Source organism: Lethenteron reissneri, chromosome 14, assembly GCF_015708825.2.
Source record: "Lethenteron reissneri isolate LAM-NWPU_2019-01 chromosome 14, ASM1570882v1, whole genome shotgun sequence".
NCBI lineage: Eukaryota > Metazoa > Chordata > Hyperoartia > Petromyzontiformes > Petromyzontidae > Lethenteron > Lethenteron reissneri.
Genome location: NC_083792.1, coordinates 822,180 through 848,810, shown reverse-complemented (window position 1 = coordinate 848,810; position 26,631 = coordinate 822,180). Strand labels below are relative to the sequence as shown.

At 43.4% G+C, this 26,631-nt stretch overlaps 1 protein-coding gene across 3 annotated transcripts in view; it reads left to right on the top strand.

The window, feature by feature from the left end:
* SETD3 (SET domain containing 3, actin N3(tau)-histidine methyltransferase) overlaps window positions 1-19,861 on the top strand; it is a 42,548-nt gene extending 22,687 nt beyond the window's left edge. For all 3 annotated transcript variants that reach the window (XM_061551217.1, XM_061551216.1, XM_061551215.1), the window contains exons 5-13: window positions 365-437; window positions 841-1,097; window positions 2,063-2,121; window positions 4,621-4,735; window positions 5,008-5,082; window positions 7,701-7,867; window positions 10,032-10,117; window positions 13,972-14,129; window positions 16,947-19,861. In XM_061551217.1, coding sequence (XP_061407201.1) covers window positions 365-437; window positions 841-1,097; window positions 2,063-2,121; window positions 4,621-4,735; window positions 5,008-5,082; window positions 7,701-7,867; window positions 10,032-10,117; window positions 13,972-14,129; window positions 16,947-17,414 — 1,458 coding nt within the window. In that variant the 3' untranslated portion in view covers window positions 17,415-19,861. The remainder of the gene's footprint in view (window positions 1-364; window positions 438-840; window positions 1,098-2,062; window positions 2,122-4,620; window positions 4,736-5,007; window positions 5,083-7,700; window positions 7,868-10,031; window positions 10,118-13,971; window positions 14,130-16,946) is intronic.
* The last annotated feature ends 6,770 nt before the right edge of the window (window positions 19,862-26,631 follow it).

The window sequence follows — 26,631 nt, the reverse complement described above, 5'->3', positions numbered from 1 at the left end:
GTCTTACTTACATGCCTCATTTGCAGACTCTTATGCCCGCACATTCACAAACAAAACAATTAAAACAACCACGTTTGTTCATTACATTGTATACGAAACATTGTTCAATATAATTGATACTATTTATCTTGGCATTGTTGTAATAAAAGAGGTGGATGTACATGTAGCTTGCTGTCATATGCGGTGCACCTATCTGTGTTCATAAGTGAGATGTTCATATGTGAGATGTTCAAATGCATCTCACAGGTGGACTGAAACGTTGTTGTTTTGTTACGTCTCCAGTGTGTGCGCGTCTGGCTACGGGGTTTTGCCTGTGCGTGAACATGTTTGTGTGTGTGCATGCGTGTGTGCGCGCCTCGCACAGGCGGACGAGTTGTTCCTGTGGATCCCACGCCGAATGATGATGACGGCTGAATCTGTGAAGTCCTCTGTTCTCGGTAAGCCCTGTCGTCTCCGGCATGGCTAAGGTAATTAGGAGACCTGATTATAATTTTTAATCGGGGTTGCTGAGCATGGGCCAAAAACCTCAAATGACCGGCAACAAATAGCATGATGAAGGTTGTTCAGGATAAAACTTAACATGTTTTATTTTTCATTGAGCAAAGTTATAATAGCTTTTGTAAACGGGACGATAATGGGAGGAAATTCCAAAGTGGAGAAGTGCGAGGGAAGATGCGGAGAAGTGTTGTGACCTGCAGCGTGGTGGCTGAACACAGTCTGGATGAGACGAATGATGTCTTCGCTTTGTTTGAGTTTCCTCATCTCTCTGTTAGGTCCCTGTGCTTATTGGCACGTGTATGCACCTCCACGCGTGCCCGTGTTGCCCTCGCGTGCGCCCAGGTCCCCTGCTGGCAGAAGACCGCGTCATGCAGGCGATGGGGAACGTGGCACTGGCGCTGCAGTTGCTGTGCGAACGTGCCAACCCCTCTTCTTTCTGGCAGCCGTATATTCGCTCGCTCCCATCCACCTACGACACTCCGCTATACTGCCAGGCCGATGAGCTGGCGTACTTCCGAGCCACGCAGGCGCTCCCTGACGTGCTTGCTCAGTACAAGAGCATCGCTCGCCAGTACGCCTACTTCTACCGCCTCATGCAGGTGAGACTTGCACCTGTGTGGGTCCAAACTGTGATTTGGTTTTGGTCACATTTGTTTTTATAAAAAACTTTTTTGTTTATAAATTATCCCACGTCTGAAAGTGTTTGTGGGACGTTTTGCCGTATAGACACGATTCTGTTAGTAATTCTACACTTTTATTAATCGCAGTGAAGCTCACCGGGTCGAGCTAGCGACTCGTAATCTGACGATTTCTCGTAAAAATCTTGGGGGTTGACTCATCCCATCATCCCTGCAGGGTCAAGTTTATGAATACTATTCTGTAGGGACGTTACCAGCTGTTGTCCTATGGATGGACTCGCTCCTGCCATAGGCTTGTGGAATTTTCACCACTGGCTTGGGGCGGTAAATTGCAGATGGGCACCGCCCTCGGTGCTCATTTGAGCAGGAAATTAGTGGACTTGACTATTACACACATCTGCTTTTCAGACCACTCTGGTTGCCTCAGAAATACATTACATCCACGAAATATAAACTGGTCCCTTCAAACTTCTACGTTTGGAGAGCTCTACAGCCTTGCTAATTTCTTACATCTGTTTGACTTTTTATTAGTGGTAGGGATTCATATTCTTTGGTTCTTTCGGTAAAGTCACGTAGATAGAAACAATACAAATAAAGTGAATAAAAATATCACGACGGTCGTCATCAGCGGTCCTGATGACGACCGCTTGTGTTGCGATCGAAACGTCGTGATATTTTTATTCACTTTATTTTTTAATCTACGTGACTTTACCGAAAGAACCAAAGAATATGAATTCCTGCAGTCACGAAAGTTTTAAGTCAAAATTTAGTGGTAGGGAATGGAACATGGAACGGAATAAATAGACATTGTAGAATAATTTAAAGTTACAAAATATGTCGACCGAAAAATGAAACACGGCGATATAAATGTCATCATTCCTGCGGTAATTGGGAACATTTAACTTTTGTCATTTTTTCATTTTCAGAATCACCCGGCTGCCAGCAAACTTCCTCTGAGGGATTCATTCACGTACGACGATTACAGGTGGGTCTTTGTAAAAAAAATCACTTGTTAAATGTAGCCCGTTTAACACATAGGCTTTCGCAACCAATATTTACGCGATCTAACTCAAAAAGCCTCTTATGGGTTAAAGTAGCCATTTGAAATTTCCATTTTGAATGGATTTCTTTGAAGACATTTGAAATAAGTAACATTTAAACGAAGAGGCGCCACGGTGGCGAGATGTTAATTGCCTCACCTGGTATACAGGAGGTTGTGGGTTCGATCGCGACCCTGACACCTGTATATTTGGAGTTTGCATGTTATCCCCGTGGTCACGTGGATTTTTCTCCTGGCCCTCCGGTTTTTCCCTGAAAATTTTAAATCAACTTGCGTATAGAGTATTTGGCTGCTATACATGTCCACGTGATAAGCCACTTCGTTGAGCTATCATGTGTGATAGCCATGTCACTTTTGAAAAGGAGCTACATAGCTTAGTGGGCCTTACCTTTTAAAATAAAAAAAAATCGTTTAGTTTTAGACAAATATACGGGAATGACCTACGCCAGTTGGTGCTGTCATTGCGGGTACTGAAGGTACAGTGGAGATGAGGCAACCTCACATGACCTCCAAGTTCACTACCTGATGAAGCTCTCACGAGTTGGAGCGAAGCGTCGATTTGTTGATGTTAAATTCCAGCGTAAAAAGATTTATGCCACCCGTGAGGAGTTTTATTGGTCAGAAATTGATCCATGCAATTGCACGTTTAAATAATAGCTTCTCTAAACGTGACAGGCTTGTCGGGTGGTGGAGGCTGAATGACAAGAGTTTTGGCATTGAACTACTTTGCAGCCTAACCTCTAACAAACATGGATTATTGTGAAGTGCATTGGCACAAATCTTGTGTTGTTTAGGTTGTGCATGAATTACCAATGGCAATTCTATTTGTACTGTTTTAGCATGTATTTAATGGAATTCACATGCACATATGCATATTGAATAGATCTAATTTGCATGGATAAGAGCTAATTACAGAGCCAAAATCTTTTACTCGGAAGAAATAATAATGCAGATTAATCAAAGTAAATTCATTTTGAATAAATGTATATTTATAGAGCAGAGCTTCAAAAACTTTCCATTCTTATCATTAGTAGCAATTCTAATCATTTTGCATTATGGGTTACAGTCAGTCGTAGAATATATAGTTGTGTAACCATTCCTGTAACTAACCAAATTTGCCAGCAGAGAGCAGATAGGCAAATTTGGACTCTTTTTCCATCAGAATAGGATAGAGTGTTGCCCCCTCGCACGCGTGATTTGGCCAATAGCACCTTAATATATTGAGGACTGCAGTGCTTGGGGGTTAATTTGGCACCGGGTCACAGCGCGGCTGCTGCCTTTCCTGCTCGTTTGTGGTTCCTCGTCGTGCCCCTGAGCCATGTCCCTCTTAGGAGAGCGAGCGAACACTGTGCAGTGCGTTAGGAATTGAAACCATAATCATTATAATGGGAGATTAGCACTGTAAATGCTCATTGAAGCAGCAGGACCTTGACTTGGACTTGCTATCGACTTGGACCACGTGGGGGCAGCAGATGCCAGTGCAGCAACAAACATTATTGTGCTTACCGCCTTCACCAGCGTGGTAAAATATGCTCACATAAGCCCCTCGACCTACGCATCAAGGGGATGCCCTCATCCAGCAGTGGATTGACAAAGGGATGATGACATTTTATTTTTGATTCTGTACAGTTACAATCACAGTTGGCCAGCGTGAACCATGCCCATGATGGTGTTTAAGATACGTAATAGAAAGATTCAGAATAGATTTTTGGGTTAAGTCATGTAAGGATCCGGCCAAATTTATGTCATAGGACATAAATCCTCCACCTAACACAGCCGAACAAATTAAATTGTCACGTGGTGCACGATAATTTAATGCCCCAATTATTTTCGTTACAGCTTGCCAGTAAGTTGAAGGACATTTCTCAAAACTAAATTGAGCAATTAGATACGCGACGTCAAGCTTGAAACAAATCCAAGCATCTTCAGGACATGATCTAAAGTCAGAATAAGATCCTGGTAGTCAGAATAACCATTTGTCCTAACCCATCTTCTTAAATAGGCATCATATTGGCTGCAAAAACCTTCATGTCAGATGTAGTAAATTAACCTCTGGTTTTACGTAACATCCTTTTATGATGTTCATCTCATGTGTATGGGTGTGTGGAGCGGTGGTGTAGCGGTTGGCACGCTGCGCTACGAACCCAACGTCCCGAGTTCAATTCCTGCTCATGGCCAACACCAATGACGAATATCTGAAACGGTCCTCGCCCTCCCCTAGGTCAACTCAGCCTCAAGTGACTACCTGGTGCGGTGTGTAAACATAGCCACTTCGGAACACAAAGGTGGCCGGGCGTGGTGCTGGCCACCCATCCCCTCGTGTTCTGTGCCGGCCTTCATAGGTGCACGCTAACAGCACTTGCCCCAACAGTTTGTTAAGTCTATACGGGGGGGGGGGGGTCTTTGTCTTTGTGTGTGTGTCAGGTGGGCAGTCTCTACAGTGATGACACGACAGAACCAGATCCCAATGGAGGATGCCTCCAGAGTCACCCTGGCTCTCATTCCCGTGTGGGACATGTGCAACCACACCAATGGGCTGGTACAGAGCACAACCCGCACTTTTTTTATTTGCGTGCATTTCGTTTTTATGACCGTTGAATACCGCAGGTTTGTTAGTTGCACAATGTTGTTTTTGTATTTGTTTTGCTGCTGCTGTGTGCACTCGGTACGGATAGCTGAACATGATCATGTAGCAAACAAAATAAACTTAAACATGCAAGTAGAAATTCTGCTTTAAGAGTAACAACCCATGTTCAGTTACATCAGGCTGTGGCTGGCAAAAGATACAAACCCATGTGTTCCGTCTTCCAGATCACAACCGGCTACAACATGGAAGATGACCGCTGCGAGTGCGTTGCCCTGCGCGACTTCAAACCCGGCGACCAGGTATGGCACAGGGCGCAGGCTCGCCGCGAGCGCGCCGAACGAGCGACGTCGTGTCGGGCAACAAATGGTGGAGTAACGACGCCCGTCCGTTTTTTCGATAAACTTATGCACACGTGACAACCGTTGCTCATATTGTTGCTTCAAGTACTGTTGACCGTTAATGAACGCAAAGTGACGTGTGATGGTTACCATGTGTGATGTCGCCAATGATGGCAGTGAATATGTAATGCTGAGGTAGAGCAGTGCAAGTGGGTAAACATTACAGGAGATTCATCCGTTGACGGAAAACAATTGCACCTGTTGCAGTATATTTCCTGCTTTGCTGTTGATCCCAGTGCAAGAGTGCATGTTAACCACCCGACACCCTAAGTGCACTGGAAGAGGGCAGGCGACAGAGACGGGCATTGGAATGGCACCCGGAGGTCAGCGACCAATGGGATGACCAAAGGCCAGATGTTGAAGTCAGGTGTCAGCGTTATGACAAATCCGACATCCAGCAGCAGGAAGCGGTTTTGGCAATGCACGTGGCCTGTAATCCGGCACTGTGGAGGCGAGGGTTGGTGGATTACACAAAGGCTGTGAATCTCCCTTTCCATGGGCATCAAGGTGCTATAACCCGAGTTATGGCCACCCCAACAGCTTCGTGTGTCAAGATTTCTCCGATCTTACATTTACATGCAAATTTAATCTCTAGCCCCGCCCACTGACCCATGGGCTATACTCATCTCAAACCTTTATAACTCCCTGCCTCAGCAGCTCTCCCATTATATTTTTCACCTGATGACGATTGCTTGTGTTGCGATCGAAACGTCGTGATATTGTTATTATTTTTCTATCTACGTGGCTTTACCGATAGACCCAAAGAATAGGATGGAGATGTTTTTTTTATTAGCATGTGTTTGGGTGATTTGTTTACATATATTGTACTTTGCACTACGATAATGTTTTTGTACTGTTTTTTTTATAGTAACTTACTTACCCACCCCTTCTGGACATCTGTGAAAAAGAGCTTTATAGCTCATTGGATTCCTCCAGTCTAAATAAATATTCTGATTCTGATTATAGAGAGAGAGGACTGCAGAGATTGGACAATTATTGGCAGCAGTTCACTGCCTGGCTGCTGCCTTTCGCCCCTTGTCTATGGTTCCTCCTCGCACCTCTAATTCCGTTCTCCCCCTTCGAGAGCGAGCGAATAACGCCCGCTGGCGCATTGCAAGTTGACATGAATTAAGGTGTGGTCATATCAATGGCATTGGACGTTTGTGACTTTTTGGAAACTAATGAAGTATCCAACATCGCAGCGCTGCCACTGTGCTGGTGGTCATTGCCGTGCGGTCTTTCTGACTTCGCCACCCATGGCTGCTGCGGATGTTCGCAGCAGTGAGGCTGTGAAGCCGCTGAAGTTGTATTCATGGTAGCAGAGTCACAGGTGTTCACAATCATGGCGCTGAAATGTATTGCACACTTTATTTACCCATCATTGGATCACTACCCTTGTTGGTTAATCATTTGACATTTGTTCTAGGCCATGTAATAATAGCGCCAAATTTTTGTCATGAAACCCTCCACGTGTCCAACGTTTTATCGTGTCGATGGATGTTGCTTCAGCTCTCCGGCGAGTTGAAGAGCAAATCTTCGCTGCCACATTTAGCAATCTGATTCAACGGAGATGGCCATCCACCCACTGTGCCAACTTGATCTATGGGATCAAGTTGGCACAGTGGGGAGCACAGCTGGTGAATTTGCCAGTCTTGTCCGTTAACCCATAATACCTGGGCCTGTTGCATGATCTTTAGCGCTGTGGTGATGTAACAACCGGAACTTCGTGGCGAATGACGGCTGCCGTTATTGTCGGCGAGTATAAATCTCCCGATGCCGTCACCAAGGGAAGGCGGCAGAGTGAGGGTTGAAATGTGAGCGATGCCTCAATATATGCCTGCCTCCTAACTCCTGTAGGCAGTGCATCGTTTGTTAGGCCAATGGCAAAAGGATAGTAGTACCATAATCATAGCAATGCCAAAGGCAGATCAGCCTTCAGTAGGCCATTAGCATCTTCAGAAATGTGCATTAAGTACCCTCCTGCGGTTAAGAGAATGGCCAGTAGATGGCAGTAACTTAGTTATTTTGAGTAACTTTGTAACTGGATTTTTTATTTAATGTTTGCCGTAAAAAAGTCAGGGTGGTTTGGTTTCTTCACATGGAAAAAAATATATATGTAAGTAACTGATGCCCAAAACCCTTTTTGAATGGATACTTGAGACTGACGTTTTCTTTGATAATTAAGAAAATAAACTGTACATGATGATGCCACGGCCTTTAAAACGATTTTAATCATTTGACATTTGTTCTAGGCCATGTAATGATAGCGCCAAATTGTTGTCATTAAACTCTCCACGTGTTCAACGTTTTATCGCGTCGATGGATGTTGCTTCAGCTCTCCGGCGAGTTGAAGAGCAAATCTTCGCTGCCACATTTAGCAATCTGATTCAACGTTTCACTGGAAACTGAAACTGCATCAAATCAGATCAGCAATCGGGAAGCAAAACAAATTTGTGCGTTGAGTTGATGTCGATTTTATTTTCCAGTCACATTTTCCCTGCATGTCGTTCGACCCCCAGATTTACATCTTCTATGGGATCCGCTCCAATGCGGACTTTGTCATCCACAATGGCTTCTTTTTCGAGGGCAATGCAAACGACCGAGTCAAGATCAAGCTGGGCGTGAGCAAGAGCGAGCGCCTCTATGCCATGAAGTCTGAGATCCTGGCGCGCGGAGGGATTCCTGCGTGAGTGCTCATGCAAGCGCACAAAGACTTAAGATCCCCCGTGTAGCCTTAACAGACTGTTGGGGTAAGTGCTGTTAGCGAGCACCTACGAGTGGGTGGATGGCCATCTCCGTTAAGGCACACCTTCAGCTCCTCTGCAACCACAAAAAACAAAGTTCCCGAATAGTCTTTAACAGACTGTTGGGGCAAGTGCTATGAAGGCCAGCACGGCACACAAGGGGGGGGTGGCGATGTTTACACACCGCCCCAGATACTCATTTGGGGCTGAGTCGACCAGGGGAGGCCCAGGACCGTTTCAGATAATTGTCACTGGTGTCGACCACGAGCGGGAGTCGAACTCGGGTCGCCGGGTTCGTAGCGTAGCGCGCTAACCGCTACACTACCGCTCCTCTGTGCAAGTGCCCGCACACAGACGGCGTGCACACTAACATGGGCCTGGGTTCCATTCCCGACTCGGGCGCCTCTCTGCGTAGAGTTTGTATGTTCTACCCCTTTTCTGCATGGGTTTCCTCCAGCTTCTGCAGTTTTCTCTCTTTGCTAAAACCATAATAATTTTACGGGTATTGCCCAAGTATCCCAATGCTGAAAAATGAAAGGCAAATTACTCAATTGGGATTGCTCACAGCAACGTGGCCCCTGACTGAAAAAACTTTGTAGGACCCTCTTGAAAAATAATCCTGAGACTTGGTAAGGCTTTCCTGGCGAAGGCAGTGGAATGATAAACATCAGCAATACTCATGCTCAAGCACATATATGATACACCTCTGCATATGTTCTCACACATTAAACAGGACCCTGCGGGGTGGGCTGGTAGGAACGAATAACCAAAGAATATAAACATAATGTATTATGACACGTGTTTAGCCAGGAAAGCCCCACTGAGTCTAAAGGTTTTTGTAGGGTCCTGCCAAGTGTTTGCAGTAGGGGGCGATGTTGCTACACCGAATTGGACGATACGAAGGGAGAGTGTGAGGCCTAGTTCTAGGCTTTAGGCCTAGCTGTAGGCTTTAGGCCGCCGTGAGTTAATTTTAAAATTAAATATTTTTATTATTTATGTAAAAGCTTAAAATTTAAATGTTTCTATTTAAAAGCATCAGGGAATGTAACATTGTTAAACATTAACTCCCTTGCACACACGCGGGGGTACGATACGAAGGGAGAGTGATAGGCGTAGTTCGAGGCTTTAGGCCTAGCTGTAGGCTTTAGGGCGCTGTGAGTAAAATTTGAATTTAAAAGTTTTAATTAAAAGCTATCTCAGGGAATTATAAGGGAATGTTACACTTGTTTAGCCAGGAAAGCCTCATTAATTTAAATGTTTTAATTATAAGCTATCTGAGGGAATTATAAGGGAATGTTACACTTGTTTAGCCAGGAAAGCGTCACTGAGTCTAAAGGTTTTTGTAGGGTCATGCCAAGTGTTTGCAGTAGGGGGCGATGTTGCTACACGGTCGGACGGACGGTCGGACGGACGATATAATCTATTGTAGGCTGGTCCACTTCGTTCCTACCAGTATGAGGACATATCCACACGGTCACTCCAACATCCAAACATGCATGGGTACACGTAACAGTACCATACATTTACATTTCTATTTATTTACAGTTTTTTCATTCTGCCATGACTCTTTTGTCAACCCATATATTTTAAATATCTTCTGTCTGAATATTGATAAAACTTAAGGTCCTTATTAGCAAGAAGTCTGCCCTCGGTATTGATCGACTTCCAAGTGTCCTTCGATTATTAAATTATGACATTTTGTTGTGATCGTGATAGCTTAGTGGTGGTCGATAGAGTTTTTGTTTCCATAATCGAGGTTTTTTTTTTTGGGTTAGATCACGTAACAATGAATGTGTTGTTAAACACGCCACCACATGGCACAGCCAATGAGTTAGGTTTGTCACGCAAACCAAACGTGCTAATTCGTTACTACTTCAGCACACCGGTGTGTTGGAGAGTAAACCCACAACATTTACAATTCGAGTACGACGTTTCGCCAGTAATTACGATAACCAGCCTCATCAGGCAACAGCCAGATTTGTGGAGGAATCCTCCTGTTTGTCCTACACATTTATATTGACGCGATCTAACACAAATAAACCTCTAGGGATAACATTGGTTGCGAAAGCCAACTGCGTGTTAAACTGAGTTTGTGTTTGTCTGCAGTTCCACGATGTTTGCACTGCACTGTGGAGACCAGCCCATACCAGCCCAGCTGCTCGCTTTCCTGCGCACGTTCTGCATGACAGAGGGTAAGGAGCTGTGCTCTTGCAGGCACATCCCCACCAAAAATGTCACTTTCCCAAACCCGTGATGTGTTTTTGCCGAGCATGAAGCGCACAACTGTTATACAGCATTTTTGGGGATGGCGTTGATGGATCTTTTGAGGGCATTTTTTCTCGTGTTGAAAAGCTAAAGTTTAAACTTGAAATGTGTTCTTCAAAAAATCCAACTTCTACCCAATTTGAAGTGCTCACACAGAGAGGAAACCCAAATGTTCACCAACAGTGGAGCTGAAGGAGCAATGCTCAACAATGAGCAGAGTGCTCAGTGCTATTACATATCAAGTTGGCACAGTGGGGAGCACAGCTGGTGAATTTGCCAGTCTTGTCCGTTAACCCATACTACCTGGGCCTGTCGCATGATCTTTAGCGCTGTGGTGATGTAACAACCGGAACTTTGTGGCGAATGACGGCTGCCGTTATTGTCGGCGAGTATAAATCTCCCGATGCCATCACCAAGGGAAGGCGGCAGAGTGAGGGTTGAAATGTGAGAGATGCCTTAATATGTGCCTGCCTCCTAACTCCTGTAGGCAGTGCATCGTTCGTTAGGCCAATGGCAAAAGGATAGTAGTACCATAATCATAGCAATGCCAAAGGCAGATCAGCCTTCAGTAGGCCATTAGCATCTTCAGAAATGTGCTTTAAGTACCCTCCTGCGGTTAAGAGAAGGACCAGTAGATGGCAGTAACTTAGTTATTTTGAGTAACTTTGTAACTGGATTTTTTTTTAATGTTTGCCGTAAAAAGTCAGGGTGGTTTGGTTTCTTCACATGGATACTTGAGACTGACGTTTTCTATGATAATTAAGAAAAAACTGTACATGATGATGCCACGGCCTTTAAAACGTATTTCACTCATTGAGTTCTTCAACCATATTGAGGACTCGATCAACCGGATGGACTGTTTTGTATCATTCACACTGCTCAACCACTACACGGCACGTCACAACACGCTCGCCAACTCGCACACTCACACTCACCAAGTCACTCGCAAACTCACACACTCACTCGCACACTCACAAAGTGACACACTCACACACTAACTTACCCACTCACACACCAACTCACTGTCTCACTCAGAATAAAAGAACGTATTTATAATGGAGGAATCCAATGAGCTATCAAGCTCTTTTTCATAGATGTCCAAAGAGCTTTAAAGCTCTTTTCCACTCACCAACTCAGCCACCCACTCACCGCACTGCCGGTCACCGTGCTCTAGTTAAGACAGAACCAAGAGAATGTCTTCACAATTCTGGCTAATCGCCTGATGATGCTGGTTGTAATCACCAGCGAAACATCGTACTCGGGCTTACTCTCCAACACACCGGTGTGCTGAACTAGTAACTAATTGGCACGTTTTGTGTACGTGACAAACCTTACTAATTGGCTGTGTCGGGTGGTGGCGGGTTTAAAGGCACATTTATATTTTCGCGATCTAACCCAAAAAAAACTTTATTCAGCACATTTCTTCTTCTGCTTCTTCCCTCGCTCTGCTCCACTTTGGGATTCCCTCCCATCGTCACTTTTCCCAAGCTCTTACTATAACCTTGCTTAATTCAAGAGATGTGTTAACTCCAGTACAACTTTGATGATGCTGCTTATTCCTGGCCACTTGACCTTTTAGAGTTTTGGAGCTGTTTTCCCCAGCAACTACGTAAAAAAATAAACCCTAAGAGTGGTTGTATATAACCCTCTTCATACCGCTTTATGGTTGAAAGCACTTACGAGTGTAAAATTTCGATTTAAAGCTTTCGTGACTGCAGGGATTCATCTTCTTGGTTCTTTCGGTAAAGTCACGTAGAAGGGAAGTAATAAAATAAGAAAAATAAAACATAATAAAATAAAATAATTCTCACGACGTTTCGGCTACAACGCAAGCAGCCGTCTTCAGGGGAAGAATGAGACACTGCCAAGCTAGGAGCTTATATATACGCTGGGTTGGAGGTGCAAGAAGAGCGCCTTAACAAAAAGAATGTGCATATCAAGAGGAATTTAGCATATTCATGGGAAATGCGTAGGAGGTGGGCGGGGGGGTTTCAAAGTCATATTATGCCCATGCATTATGCAGGATCAGCAGCACCAAGGGAGGGTGCAGGGAGTAGCATTAACAAAGGAAAGGAATGGTAATAGTATGTAGCTGCAGTTACTAAACAACCATGTAGAAAACTAAAGTATAAACTACATAAAAAACTAAAGTATAAACTGCATAGCACCATCAGTATACTTACTATACTCTACAATAAGCTGAGCTACTAACAGCAAGTAATACATTACAATTCTACGTCGTAAAAATTATATAATATGCTTCCATCTAAACTTTATTCTCTTACATCACACGAGCATACACCGTATTATATACTGCCATAGATAAACCCAACATTAAATGATATACTGTATTGCTATAACCACCCTATACCTTATACATTTTAATATAACACTATGTATTATTCTACCCACCCTAATGTGTATCACACTGCTATATGTTAACTATACAATTACGATACTATATATTACTTGTACATTGTATTAAGCATATAAATGTTATACTATTTGTTATTATACACTGTACCATTGACCGTCGTGTCAATGGGTGAGTCGTGGGGGGAAAAAAACTTGCAGCGGGGCAAAGAATCCATTCCCTGCGGAGAATACAATGCCAGTGAGTGGAACGCGATCTGAAAGTCACCGTAAACGTGAACACACGACTCACCCATTGACACGACGGTCAATGGTACAGTGTATAATAACAAATAGTATAACATTTATATGCTTAATACAATGTACAAGTAATATATAGTATCGTAATTGTATAGTTAACATATAGCAGTGTGATACACATTAGGGTGGGTAGAATAATACATAGTGTTATATTAAAATGTATAAGATATAGGGTGGTTTATAGCAATACAGTATATCATTTAATGTTGGGTTTATCTATGGCAGTATATAATACGGTGTATGCTCGTGTGATGTAAGAGAATAAAGTTTAGATGGAAGCATATTATATAATTTTTACGACGTAGAATTGTAATGTATTACTTGCTGTTAGTAGCTCAGCTTATTGTAGAGTATAGTAAGTATTCTGATGGTGCTATGCAGTTTATACTTTAGTTTTTTATGTAGTTTATACTTTAGTTTTCTACGTGGTTGTTTAGTAACTGCAGCTACATACTATTAACATTCCTTTCCTTTGTTAATGCTGCTTCCCTGCACCCTCCCTTGGTGCTGCTGATCCTGCATAATACATGGGCATAATATGACTTTGAAACCCCCCCGCCCACCTCCTACGCATTTCCCATGAATATGCTAAATTCCTCTTGAAATGCACATTCTATTTGTTAAGGCGCTCTTCTTGCACCTCCAACCCAGCGTATATATAAGCTCCTAGCTTGGCAGTGTCTCATTCTTCACCTGAAGACGGCTGCTTGCGTTGTAGCCGAAACGTCGTGAGAATTATTTTATTTTATTATGTTTTATTATTTTATTACTTCCCTTCTACGTGACTTTACCGAAAGAACCAAGAAGACTTACGAGTGTGTGTGTGCTTGTGTTTGGAGCGACAGTGTAGCGGTTAGCGTGCTGCGTTACGAATCCAGCAACCCGAGTTCGATTCCCGCTCACAGTCAACATCAGTGACGATTATCTGAACCAATGCTGGACCTCCCCTAGGTCGACTCAGCCCCAAATGAGTATCTGGTGCGGTGTATAAACATCGCCACTGGGGAGACAAAGGCGGCTGGGCATGGTATCGTGCTGGCCTCCAAAGCACTTGCCTCAATAGTCTGTTAAAGGCAATACGGGGGATCTTTGTTTTTTGTGGTTGCAGAGGAGCTGAAGGTGTGCCTTATCGGAGAAGACGTCATGGATAAGATTTACCGCCTGGGAGATCCAGCTCTGCCCATCAGCTGGGAAAATGAAATCAAGCTGTGGACGTTTCTGGAGACGCGAGTTTCCCTGCTTCTGCACGCCTACAACAACAACAAGGTGGGGCACGCATGGTCATGAACCCACGCGTGTTGTGGACACGCGTGGTCAGGGGAACCACTGCGTCTGGCCGGCACGCGTGGTCAGGAACCACTGCGTCTGGCCGGCATGCGTGGTCGGGAATCACTGCTTGTGGTGGGCACGCGTGGTCAAGTTGGTTTCGGTGTTCACGTCGATGAGTTCCGACTCAGTTGCTTGCAGTCGACAAACAAATCTCCAAAGTGCCCAGTTTCTTACCTCACTGCGGTCGGCAAAATTCAGTACGAAGCAGTCACGGTGATTGATGATCCAGAACACGCTCGTTCACTGGCGGTCGGTCGCCTGCGTATCTGCTCCGCTGTCACTGTTGGCAAGGTTTTTACTCCCGTGGCCTTCACTCGCTGATTCCACTGCGCACGTTGAGGACCCGGTTTCTGAGACCGACTGTTTTGTCTCATCATCCACGCTGTCTTCGCCCCACCGCACTGCGCATAACAGCGATTTCTCTTTCTGCTTCCTCCCTCGCATTGCTCAACTTTGGAATTCCCTCCCGCTGTCTTAATTTCCCCCAAACAAACTCTTACGACAATAAGATTTCTCAAGAAACTTTTGACTCTTTTATCCTTCAACTCTGGCAGTGCTGTTTTATTCTTACTTTTCACTTTAAGTCTCTTGGTCCTTTGGGCTTATCCTTGGCAGCTGTATTTCAACAAACACCAAAGATGTTGTCTCTATTTCTAGGTCTTCCTTGATAGTTACATAAAAGTAAACATTGCATCACTGCAACCCCTCCGTGCTCATAAGTGTTGAAAAATAAGAATAGGGTTTACCCTTTCTGATAATAAAGCAGGTGTTAAGATGTTCAGACACCAAATAGATACCTTTTGCAATACATCAAGTGGCTCTTATGTGTGTTCCTCAAATAAACTTGTTTGACCTGCGTGTAGTTTTCTTCCTTACACTGATAAAACTTTTCATGGAATGGTCAATAAATCTATCTCTGAAATAACCACACCCATTGCTCATTCAGTTTTGTGTAATGGCACGCCTATATACATCTTAAAGACTTGAGGAAATACTAACTACCTTACAACTGCGGATGAGATTATGGCTGACTTTATTATGCAGTCCGTACAGAAATATGTTGACTCGTTACAGAATCTCGTGAATACTCCACCGTTCTGCAGCCCTAATTCCGTTTTTATTTCTCGGTATCTTTTTCCTCCGCCTCTTCAATAATCTTTGCTTTTTGTACAATTTTACCTCCCTGCTGCCTTACTCAATATTTTTTTTCTCCCTGTTACAATAACAGGTTAAACAAGCTCCACGATTTATTTAGAACCTCTAGTACCTCCAGAATCGCCTCCCAATGTGTAATAATTAAATGTTGTTACGCCTATCTTTATTCTTTATAGTCTGTTTAAGAAGGCGATTATATTTTGATTTAAAGCTTTCGTGACTGCAGGGATTCATATTCTTGGTTCTTTCTGTAAAGTCACGTAGAAGGGAAATAATAAAAGAATAAAAATCAAACAATAAAATAATTCTCACGACGTTTTGGCCACAACGCAAGCAGGTGAAGAACAGGTCTGTCAGAAAGACAGCGTCTGAATGGGCACCACCAGGCTTGGCAGCGTATATTTAAGCTGGGTTGGAGGGGGGAAGGGGCACCTTGACAAAGGAATTTGCATATCAAGAGGAATTTAGCATATTTATGCGAAATGCTGATATGGGATTAGTCACTACTTGTGGAATGCGTAGGAGGTGGGGGGTGGGTTTGAAAGTCATATTATGCCCGTGCATTATGCAGGATTAGCAGCATCAAAGGGAGGGAGTAGGGTTAGCAGTAATAGAGGGAAGGAATTTTAATAGTAAGGAGCTGCAGCAGCTAAACCATCACGTAAATAAACTAAAATATAAACTACATCAGTATCATCAATATACTAAATATACTCTCCAATAAGCTGAGCTACTAACAGTAAGTCATACATTACAATTCTATGTCGCAAAAAATATAATATGCCTCCAGCTAAACTTTTTTCTTACATCACACGGGACTACCCCGTACTATATACTGCCATAGACAAACCCAACATTAATTTATATACTGCATTACTATACACCACCCTATACCTTAGACTATACATTGTAATATTACACTATGTATTATTCTACCCACCCTACTGTATACCACACTGCTGTATATTCACTATACAATTACGATACTATATATTACCTTATACATTATATTAAACATTACACTTTTATACTATTTATTTTTATACAATCTGTTATACACTATACCATTGACCGTCGCGTGAAAGGTACTAAGAGGAAGCAACGAAATGTCAATGAGCGAGTGGTGGTAGGAGACTTGCAGCGATTATAGACATACACAAATCATGTAATTGTGAAATAAACAACTGACTTCTGGAATTTTATTCTGGCTTCCTGGGTCTGGTCCTGAAGATCTCTTGGTGTAGTTTCAAGCATAACATCACGTCTCTAATTAAAAAATTTGGTTGTGAGAATTTGTCTTCGACATACCGGCGAACTGAAACTAGACTATTTGGTGCGTTAAAACGCTTTTACCACTGAGTGACAATTTAATTTGTGTGACCATGTTGGGTGGTGTAGGATCCTATGACACATATTTGGCCAGAGAATGACGTGTCTAAGCAAACAAAAATGGTTACGAATCGTAATATTTGCTGCAAAAACCTACGTGTCTTAAATTAAATTAAGCGTGTGGGTGGAAATTGCTTGTGCGTTAGTTTGTGCTCCTTCAACGTGGTTTTCGTCTATTGTTTCATAACGACCTGTGTGTGCTTTTGCAAGGATGACGACACTCTGCTGACGGACCCCAAGCTGTCTCACCGCACCAAAATGGCGGTGCGTCTGCGCAGAGCCGAGCAGGACATCCTGGCCAACGTGGTGAGCTACGCGGGGCGCATGAAGGACGCCTCCAAAACACTGCTCGCCGAGAATGCGCCCATACCGGAGCCCACGGACGGAAGCCGCCTCGCCGGGGAGAACGGCCTCACGCCGACCGAAGACGACGAGGAGGAGGACTACGACACGAAGATTCGCTTGGGCCTGCAGACGCTGCGTTGTGGCGCGGACAACGAAGAGAAGGGGGTTAAACGCGTGCCACCAAGCACCATTGGGGAAGCCGAGGCGGCAGTTGGGGAGAGAAGAGGGGAGGAGACAGACGTAGTTCCTGAAAGCTCCGAGGGGGGCCAGATCGAATTGCCAGGCAGCAAAACCAAGTCCCTCCAGCAGACGAGTGAACCGTCCTCCGCATAAAGCAACGACGTGTGTGCGACGTACCCGAGGACAAGCGCTGAAGAAAGATTGATGAACTGTGAGACGTAAAAAAAAACGTGACACTGGAATTAAGATTATTAATTCGTACATTTAAAGAGTGCGCAATTGCAATTGCACAGCCAAGCATGAACACAGAGGGAGAGAGTTCAGAAGCACAGTGGTGGCCGGGAGAGGGTGAGGCAAGGCGGTGTTCCTGCCGTCCTCTTAGCCTCTTCTAGATGAGCAAATCTTCCAAATTCCAGGATCATTGTGGTGACAAATTAGGATTATTAGTCATGCACAAGAAAGGAAAACCAAATCCGACTTGCAATTAAATGAGGTGTGTGTATTTGTATTGTATTTTTCCACTTAGTTGTGGCACATTACCCAGGATTTTAGGATTGGCCCGACGATGGGGGTCATTAGACTGCACGTGTTGTCATCTGTGAAGGTCCTTCTGAGCATCCGCATTGCTACGGTTAGTTTCATGCCTCACTTTGGGGGCCGAGTTTGAATATTTGCAGGATCAGGCTATGATTCAACGTGGTACAGCGAAACTCCAAAAATCTATGCTGATTTGGGGAGAGGGTTTTAAAGAATCCTATTTGCAATACACCACCGGCAAATACTCTGAAACATTGTGGTAAAAGTCAAGGATTTTAGACTTGCAAATATAAAAATCCACAATTTACAGATTGTATAAATTCCCAGGAAAAAAATTTCATTTTTTGGAAAAATGAAATTGAGCAAATCTACAATATGCATCTATCCTCTGTGGGGTTTTAAAAAATGTTTTTAAGGCTTGGAATCCAACATGGATTGAATGTCTGCCTCCATTACCCGGCCACCAGACCTGCACTGTTAGCCATAATTGTTTAAATTACTCTGTATTAACACACCACTCGCACACACTTGCAGAACATACAAGTAACATAAATATAAGCTAACTTAAAATGTAACCAAACTTTGGTTTAATCAAAATAATTCTGAATTTAGCACTGCACATTAGAACTTGCACTCGTGTGGCACTAGCATTGCACGTGCATGGCGTTGAGAGCAAGATACTCGTGTGTTTACAGACCGGCGCAGGTTTGAACGAGCGGGCGAGGCACTCGCAGTTTTAAATCCTGCCCGTGAGGCCCACCACCTCCTTCACATTAAACACAGAAGAGTCGGCGATCGTGCCATTTCGTTGCAACTGCGGTGGATCATGGATTTTAGGAGGAAGTAGGCACGCGACTATTTTCGAATCCACGCAACATCACACCGTCGCCAGCTTCCGCGGATTATAGAAGTTTTTAGCAACTTATAAAATTCCTAAACGTCGTGGAAACTCGCGAATTGAATGATTTTCACCCCCAGCTAACAGGAGATTCTGAAAACTATGGGGCGCCAAGAATTTTTGGATTTGCAGTTTAGAGTTTCACTCTATTTGGATCAATGATAGGAGTTGATGTAAATATACAAGTGATTGTTATTAAAAAAAAAGAGAACAGCTGCTGAGTTGATCCGATGGTGCATTAAGACATTGCGTAATCTGATGAGCGTCTTGAACCTTAATCTGTAAATGGAAACATTTAAATACAGATCACAGTAGATTCATTTTCAAACAAGTTTCATTCTGTAAAGCCTCTGGGTCCTCTTGATTTTCTTGCAGATTCTTTCAAACTCTAAGACAATCTTGACTTAAAGCTTTCGTGACTGCAGAAATTCATATTCTTGGGTCTTTCGGTAAAGTCATGTAGATAGGTTCAAAGAAATAAAAAAAATAACAAAAAACTACGACGTTTCGATCACAACACAAGCGGTCGTCTTCAGGAAAAGGGAGGTGAGCTTCCAAGGCAAACTGTTTATAAGGGTTTTAAATGGATGTTGCCCAAATGTCAGCAACCAGTTTAAGTCATAATTGGCTATGATGTTCCCATCCTACCACCTTCCGATGTTAGTTGTGCTTTACACCCATTTCAAACTTGCGCTTTCACAGGGTTCACACTAACACAGCCACTTCGCGCGCCGACCTCTTGGTTACGGCTCTGTGATCTGCCATTAAGATGCAAATTTATCATTAACATGCTCATTTTCACCTGGCAGCCCTTTGGTGGAAAACCAACCACCGTCGGGTTGGCTGCCCACCACTTACATTATCATTGGCTGCTGACATTTGGACTACGCCCATTTAAAACCCTTATAAACAGTTTGCCTTGGAAGCTCACCCCCCTTTTCCTGAAGACGACCGCTTGTGTTGCGATCGAAACGTCGTAGTTTTTCGTTATTTTCAAAGACAATGTTTTGCATGTCCATTTTTTTTAATGTTTCGCAAAAAGTTGAGAAAATTTAAACATCGATAACTTGTATTTAATTGTCGCTCAGTTGTATTTACAAGAGAAAAAAGTATCTGCACTGCTGAATTCTGTTACTGCGTAAGTGTAAATAAAGTAGCATCATGACTGGAGTGTATCGCGTGTACGTCACCCTGCGAATGTGGAGTTGAATTGACAGCTGAACGTTCGCAGCTGAGATGGTTTATAATTCATTTTTAGGTTAGGCTCATTAATAATCTGGCCAAATCTGTGTTGTAATACCCTCTACACCTGACATAGTAAAACTATAATACATTCCAGGAAGTCTGTCTGAATAATGAAGTAATTCAGAAGGACTGACTCAGGGTTGTGTTCTTATTTCCTGCATCTTGTTTTGAGGATGCTTGGCATAGTTTTGAATGAAATAAATCAAATTGCTCAATTTTATCGTGAGAATAGTTTTTTAACTCACCGGTGAGCTAAAACGATACGAATGTGCAGGGTAAACGCTTGTATGCTTGACAATGTAACTTGTGTGGCAGTGTCGGGTGGTGAAGGGTCTTGCATCATAGACTTGGCCATATTATGTGGCCGTACCAAAATACTTAAATTCATGTTCGTTGACCACATCTATGTTTAATATACAATGTAGTCCACAGTTTGGCCCCAATACCTTCAAAAGTACAGCGAAGATTACATTACTCATGAATATACACAGCCCTTTGTCAATCCACTGCTGGATGATGTCATCACCATGCCATGTGGGTTGTGGGGGACTTTGACCATACCTCACCATGCACTGTACTCTGACTATTCTTTGGGTCTTTCGGTAAAGTCACGTAGATAGGTTCGAAGAAAATTACAAAACATAACAAAACTACGACGTTTCGATTGCAACACAAGCGTTCGTCATCTTCCTGATGACGAACGCTTGTGTTTCGTCATTTTTCTGATGACGAACACTTGTGTTGTGATCGAAACATTGTATTTTTTTTCTTATTTTCTTTGAACCTATCTACGTGGCTTTACCAAAAGACCCAAATAATATGAATTCCTGCAGTCACGAAAGCTTTAAGTCAAGATTTGTACTCTGACTCTTTAACAACCTGTTGTGCATGGTGGTCACTCATCCAAGCATTATCCATGTTGAAGCCCACTTGGCATCCAAGATGTGGCATCCCGCGTGGTTTGGTCATTGTGCAATAACATTTTAATTGTAACGTTAATTAATTTTACTTACAAATACAGCTTGAGTTTGTATAAGTACATTAACATAAACTCTAAACCAGGTTAAACTCATTGAGCATAAATTTCGATTTAAAGCTTTCGTGACTGCAGGGATTCATCTTCTTGGTTCTTTCGGTAAAGTCACGTAGACTTTACCGAAAGAACCAAGAAAATCATTGAGCATAAGTCAATATTCTTAATCATGGCTCGAGATCAGGCTTGGCTCTGGCTCCAGTGGGCATGGCTCAAACCCACGCTTACTTGAGCCGAAGCCAAGTACCTCGCTTCCAGAAATCACTTTTGTAAAGGGGCACAATCTTTATGACGTGAATTTCAGCATCTAAACTTTTAAATGGTGTGGACCAATTCTAGATTTGAAACTTTCGTGACTGCAAGGATTCATACTCTTTGTTTTTTTTTCGGTAAGGTCACGTAGGCAAAAAAGAAAGAAAAAAACGAAATTAAATCACGACGTTTCGGAGGCAACACAAGCTTCTGTCTTCAGGTGGAACCGTTACAGCCAAAATCACCGTAGTAAGTGAAGAGCGCTAATAGAGAGACGCCACTATAGGTTAAGAGGGGGGGGGGGGGCTAGGCTGAGTTAAGCCGATTGATAACATCTAATAATTATGCAGGAGAGGCGGGGGGGTTATTGGGGTACCGTGAACAAAGGGGCGGAAGTTGAATTGACTAATAGGAACGGTAAGTTAAGCTGATCACTATTAAAACACTGTACGTCAAATTTCTGATTGATGGTAGTGTATAAAGCTGGGAGTAAAAAGAATGGAAATATGGATATGACTAACACGATAAAGCAGCTAAAGTTTAACTTGGTTAATTACATCCTTCCAATGATTGCTCAATTTGAATCCATCCTCTCGGTTGAAGTTATGTCTATGTTTGTATATCTGGATGGCTTCATGGACAAATCTTTAGTAGTATCCAGGAGGCTTGCAGAGTACCTTGGTATCGGAGAACACAATATCATGAGAATCAGCAGCATTATAACTGGTCAGTTACGGCCGAAGAATTCGTCCTGCCGTGCTTCAAATCCGACTTGTGCTCGCGAATGCGGTCAGAAACATGTCGTTTCCCCGATATAACAATCACCACAGGTGCAACTCAGTTTGTAGACACCAGGGTACTGTTCATCAGGAATGACATTCTTTACGGATGGGATCAGATCACGGATCTTGTGTACTGTACTGAATCGCATATCCGACCCATCAGTTCGCATATCCGACCCCCCACTTCGCATATCCGACTCCCCAGTTCGCATATCCGATCCCCCAGTTCGCATATCCGATCCCCCAGTTCGCATATCCGACCCCTCAGTGTGGATATTGACGTTTTATCACCACGTGCAAAATGTAGTCAGGTCCTGCAATTTTTATATCACGGCTCTACGACACATTCGACCACATAGCCAACACGGTGGCGTGTAGCGTAGTATCGACAAGGCTCGATAAACAGGACCCTGCGGGGTGGGCTGGTAGGAACGAATAACCAAAGAATATAAACATAATGTATTATTACACTTGTTTAGCCAGGAAAGCCCCACTGAGTGTAAAGGTTTTTGTAGGGTCCTGCCAAGTGTTTGCAGTAGGGGGCGATGTTGCTACACCTAATCGGACGATACGAAGGGAGAGTTTGAGGCCTAGTTCTAGGCTTTAGGCCTAGCTGTAGGCTTTAGGCCGCTGTGAGTTAATTTTTAATTTAAATGTTTTAATTATTTATGTAAAAGCTTTAAATGTAAATGTTTCTATTTAAAAACATCAGGGAATGTAACATTGTTAAACATTAACTCCCTTTCACACACGCGGGGGTACGATACGAAGGGAGAATTTGAGGCCTAGTTTTAGGCTTTAGGCCTAGCTGTAGGCTTTAGGCTGCTGTGAGTTAATTTTTAATTTAAATGTTTTTATTATTTATGTAAAAGCTTTAAATTTAAATGTTTATATTTAAAAACATCAGGGAATGTAACATTGTTAAACATTAACTCCCCTGCACACACGTGGGGGTACGATACGAAGGGAGAGTTTGAGGCCTAGTTCTAGGCTTTAGGCCTAGCTGTAGGCTTTAGGCCACTGTGAGTTAAATTTTAATTTAAAAGTTTTAATTAAAAGCTATCTCAGGGAATTATAAGGGAATGTTACACTTGTTTAGCCAGGAAAGCCTCATTAATTTGAATGTTTTAATTAAAAGCTATCTGAGGGAATTATAAGGGAATGTTACACTTGTTTAGCCAGGAAAGCCTCACTGAGTCTAAAGGTTTTTGTATGGTCATGCCAAGTGTTTGCAGTAGGGGGCGATGTTGCTACACCTAATGGGACATCGGACGGACGGACGATATAATCTATTGTAGGCTGGTTCACTTCGTTCCTACCAGTATGACTGCAACCTCACTACGTCTGACGCAAACACATGACCAAGCTGCAGCGTGTACAACATTGTCTGTCACGTGTCGTGACGGATGCTGCGAGACCCGACCGAGTCTGCCCCGTGCTCCGAGCTGCATTGGCTTCCGGTTGCTGAACAAATCCGTGAATCAGGTCGCACTCATGACACAAAGTGCTTGCCATAAATGAACCACGATACCTCGCTGATCTCGTCAAGGAGCATACATCATCACCACCACGGGAACTCCGCTCATGCTCGCAGCGGCTTCTGGCTGGCCATCGAACAAAGACGGTTACTATATCGCGTGCTTTCAGTAAAGTCACGGAAGTATAAAATAAAATAACTCACGACGTTTCGATTGCAACACGCGCAATGATTGCGCGTGTTTTCAGATGTGCTTCTGTGGTTGTCTGGAACGCTCTTCCTTCCGATATTAGTAAGCCACTGGAGGCTATGCACTTTTAAATCTAGACTGAAAACTAACTTCTTTAGAACTGATCTTTATTTTTAGTTTGTTGTCTTTCGCTCGCACCTTCGATTAGCACGGATGACTACGTACGGTGCGAAAGAACTTCAACACGCTTGAGATACAACACCAGATCAGCGTTTCCCATGCCATCTTCCAATATGACTCCATTTTATTAACCACAGATACTTGTGGTGAAAATACAAACAAAAAACATGCTCTGACAGTATATGCATTGTAACTGATTGGTCCACACCAGAGGCAGCTTTCTTGAGAGCCTAGTCTCAAACAGTGTTAGACCAGAAGACGCCAATCGATTGATCTATGTTTTATTGTTCTATTTCAATTAACAAATTTGAATAAATACATGTTGGAAGAAATTCATATATTGTAAGTTCTCATCCTTGCTTTGAGCAGTTCATATTTTGATGGTATCATATGGTAATGCTCCATCACGTGTTTTAAATCTATTACACAGTGAATATTTAACTGAACCTTGACTTTAAAAAATGTAATCGCAAATCAAATCGCAATGATAGAAAAATCGCAATTAGATATTTTCCCCAAATCGTTCAGCTTTAATACATGCTCGCAAAGGGTGCCGCTGGGTTTTGAAGGCGAGCATTGCGAGTTTCGGGCATTCTTTCTTCACATTCGACTGGAATTCTGGAAGCGGAGCTCGGGAACGTGTTTAGTGCAAAAGCCAGTCACGTGGAATGCCAATGAGCTGTTCGATTTCAGCTGCAGACAGATCCATCGTTTGAGACAGGCGCTGACATTGGTTTTGTACCCCAATCACACGCGGTCACATCCAGATCAGAGAAAAATGTGGTGGAGCCTGCTTCCAGGCAGCTGGTCAGTCGTCATCATCTGAGCAGGGCACTGGTTCAATTTCATTGTCAGACAAAAAAAAAACGTTGATAGTTGAGTGACGTAACCATAACTCAGCTTGGGACAGATTCATTGTCCAGATATAAATATTTATCGTGAATCTTGCGAAATTCGTTTACTCGTTTGAATGTTTGTGTTGTGTTCCTTGCATGCTCGCATTCAATTCAATTTAGTTTCCACAATACCGCCATGACCCCGGTTTACGCCCAGGATGCGTTCCTGAAAACCAGAACGTCAATCGAAAACACCGAAATCGGATCAAAGGGTTTGATGGCGGATCGTAATCTGGCACAGAGGACAATCAGTAACCCATTGGGCATCTGTACTGTACAACAATCTGTGTTAAGAGTGTTTATTGATATATTATCATATCACCTCGTCTGTTCTACTATGTGTATTATTAGCTGTTGTTTATCATTACAAATTTGTTTACACTTGTACATATAAAAAAATGTCGTCGTAAATACATTACGTGAAAAAAAACATATTCAATAGCGTACACGTCAAAGAGACAAAAGCCAGCCAGGGAGGCGGCGTCTGAATGTTCGCTGTGGAACTGAAACAATTTTGGGCCTCACGGTGAAGTTGGTAAAGCGTGGGGACATTATGGCGAGGCGCACAGCACATGAGGTGGGATTGACTATGAATAAGTCGAGTACGTTAGAGCGAAAGGGCTTCAAGGGAGAGGCCGTAGATCTGTATGCCAGCGACACAAGGGGCCGTCCATAAATGACGTCACGCACCTAGGGGGGGAGGGGGGTCAGACATTTGTGACGATGTGTGACGAGGGGGGGAGGGGGATGGGGGTTTGAGAAATGTGACGTCACATCAAAATGCTCAACTTTAAATAAATATAAACAACACGTTCTACCTAATTAAATATAATTGTTATATAAACACTAATTTTCATTCATTTTCATTATTAACTATTTGATTATTTAAATTTACTAAGGTCACCTTTTATTCATTCCATGAAGGAGCATTTTGCTCCTCCATGGGAGAATGGAGAAGCATACATTTTGTGAAATGTTTTAATGATTGTTATTAAACATTTTGATTCTAACGATTGTACCAGGGATTTTCATTCTGTGGAATTAATATGTGATTGTTATAATTGTACCAGGGATTTTCATTCTGTGGAATTAATATGTGATTGTTATAATTGTACTATCTGCGGAAGTCCACGAGAAAGGCAACTTGAGAAGAGATCGCTTGTCTTTAGAGGTCGTCCTGAAGGTCGCTACCCTTCGTATAACAGTGAGTACTTGCGCGAAAGTACGTGTTGGGGCTGCTGCCCCCCGATTCCTCTCCCTCTTCCTCCTCCTCTTCTCGCTGCTGCCGTTTCCTCCCTGCGAGACGTAACTCCTGGCTGGCCCTTGGCCACCTCGGGTCATTCACACCCACCCTCCCCGTGCATGCCCTCAAACAGTAGGAGGACTCCCTGCACACCAATGACGTCACTCGTACACGTGTAGTTGATTGGAGGTTGTTTTAGAGATGATTTAAAGGGCTGTGGGGCGGGTATTCGGGACAGGTTTTAGAACAAGTGTTGCTGTGTACTGGGGAATTAAAGAAAATGCTTTAATCGTCATCCGGCCCCTCTGCGCAGTGATGAGTAATTGGTGACATTATTCACGCACTGCGCTTGGGCACAATCTAAACAATAGCCGTATGAATAATCCCACATTTACCCGTGCATATCTACCGTTGCTCCCCATTGGGCACACGCTCGCTAAACAAAAGCGCAGCGCAAGCGTAACGATAACCGAATCGAGGGTAAGATCCGCGCGTTAACCCGTCGCTCACACCTATGCCCACACACGCAGCGCGGAGGTCAGGGGTCGCAGGACGAAACGCGCACTCGCGGAGTCCTTCGGGCGCAGCGTTTCTTTTACCGGGACGCTGCGCACCCAGCCACACAAGTTACGGCGAG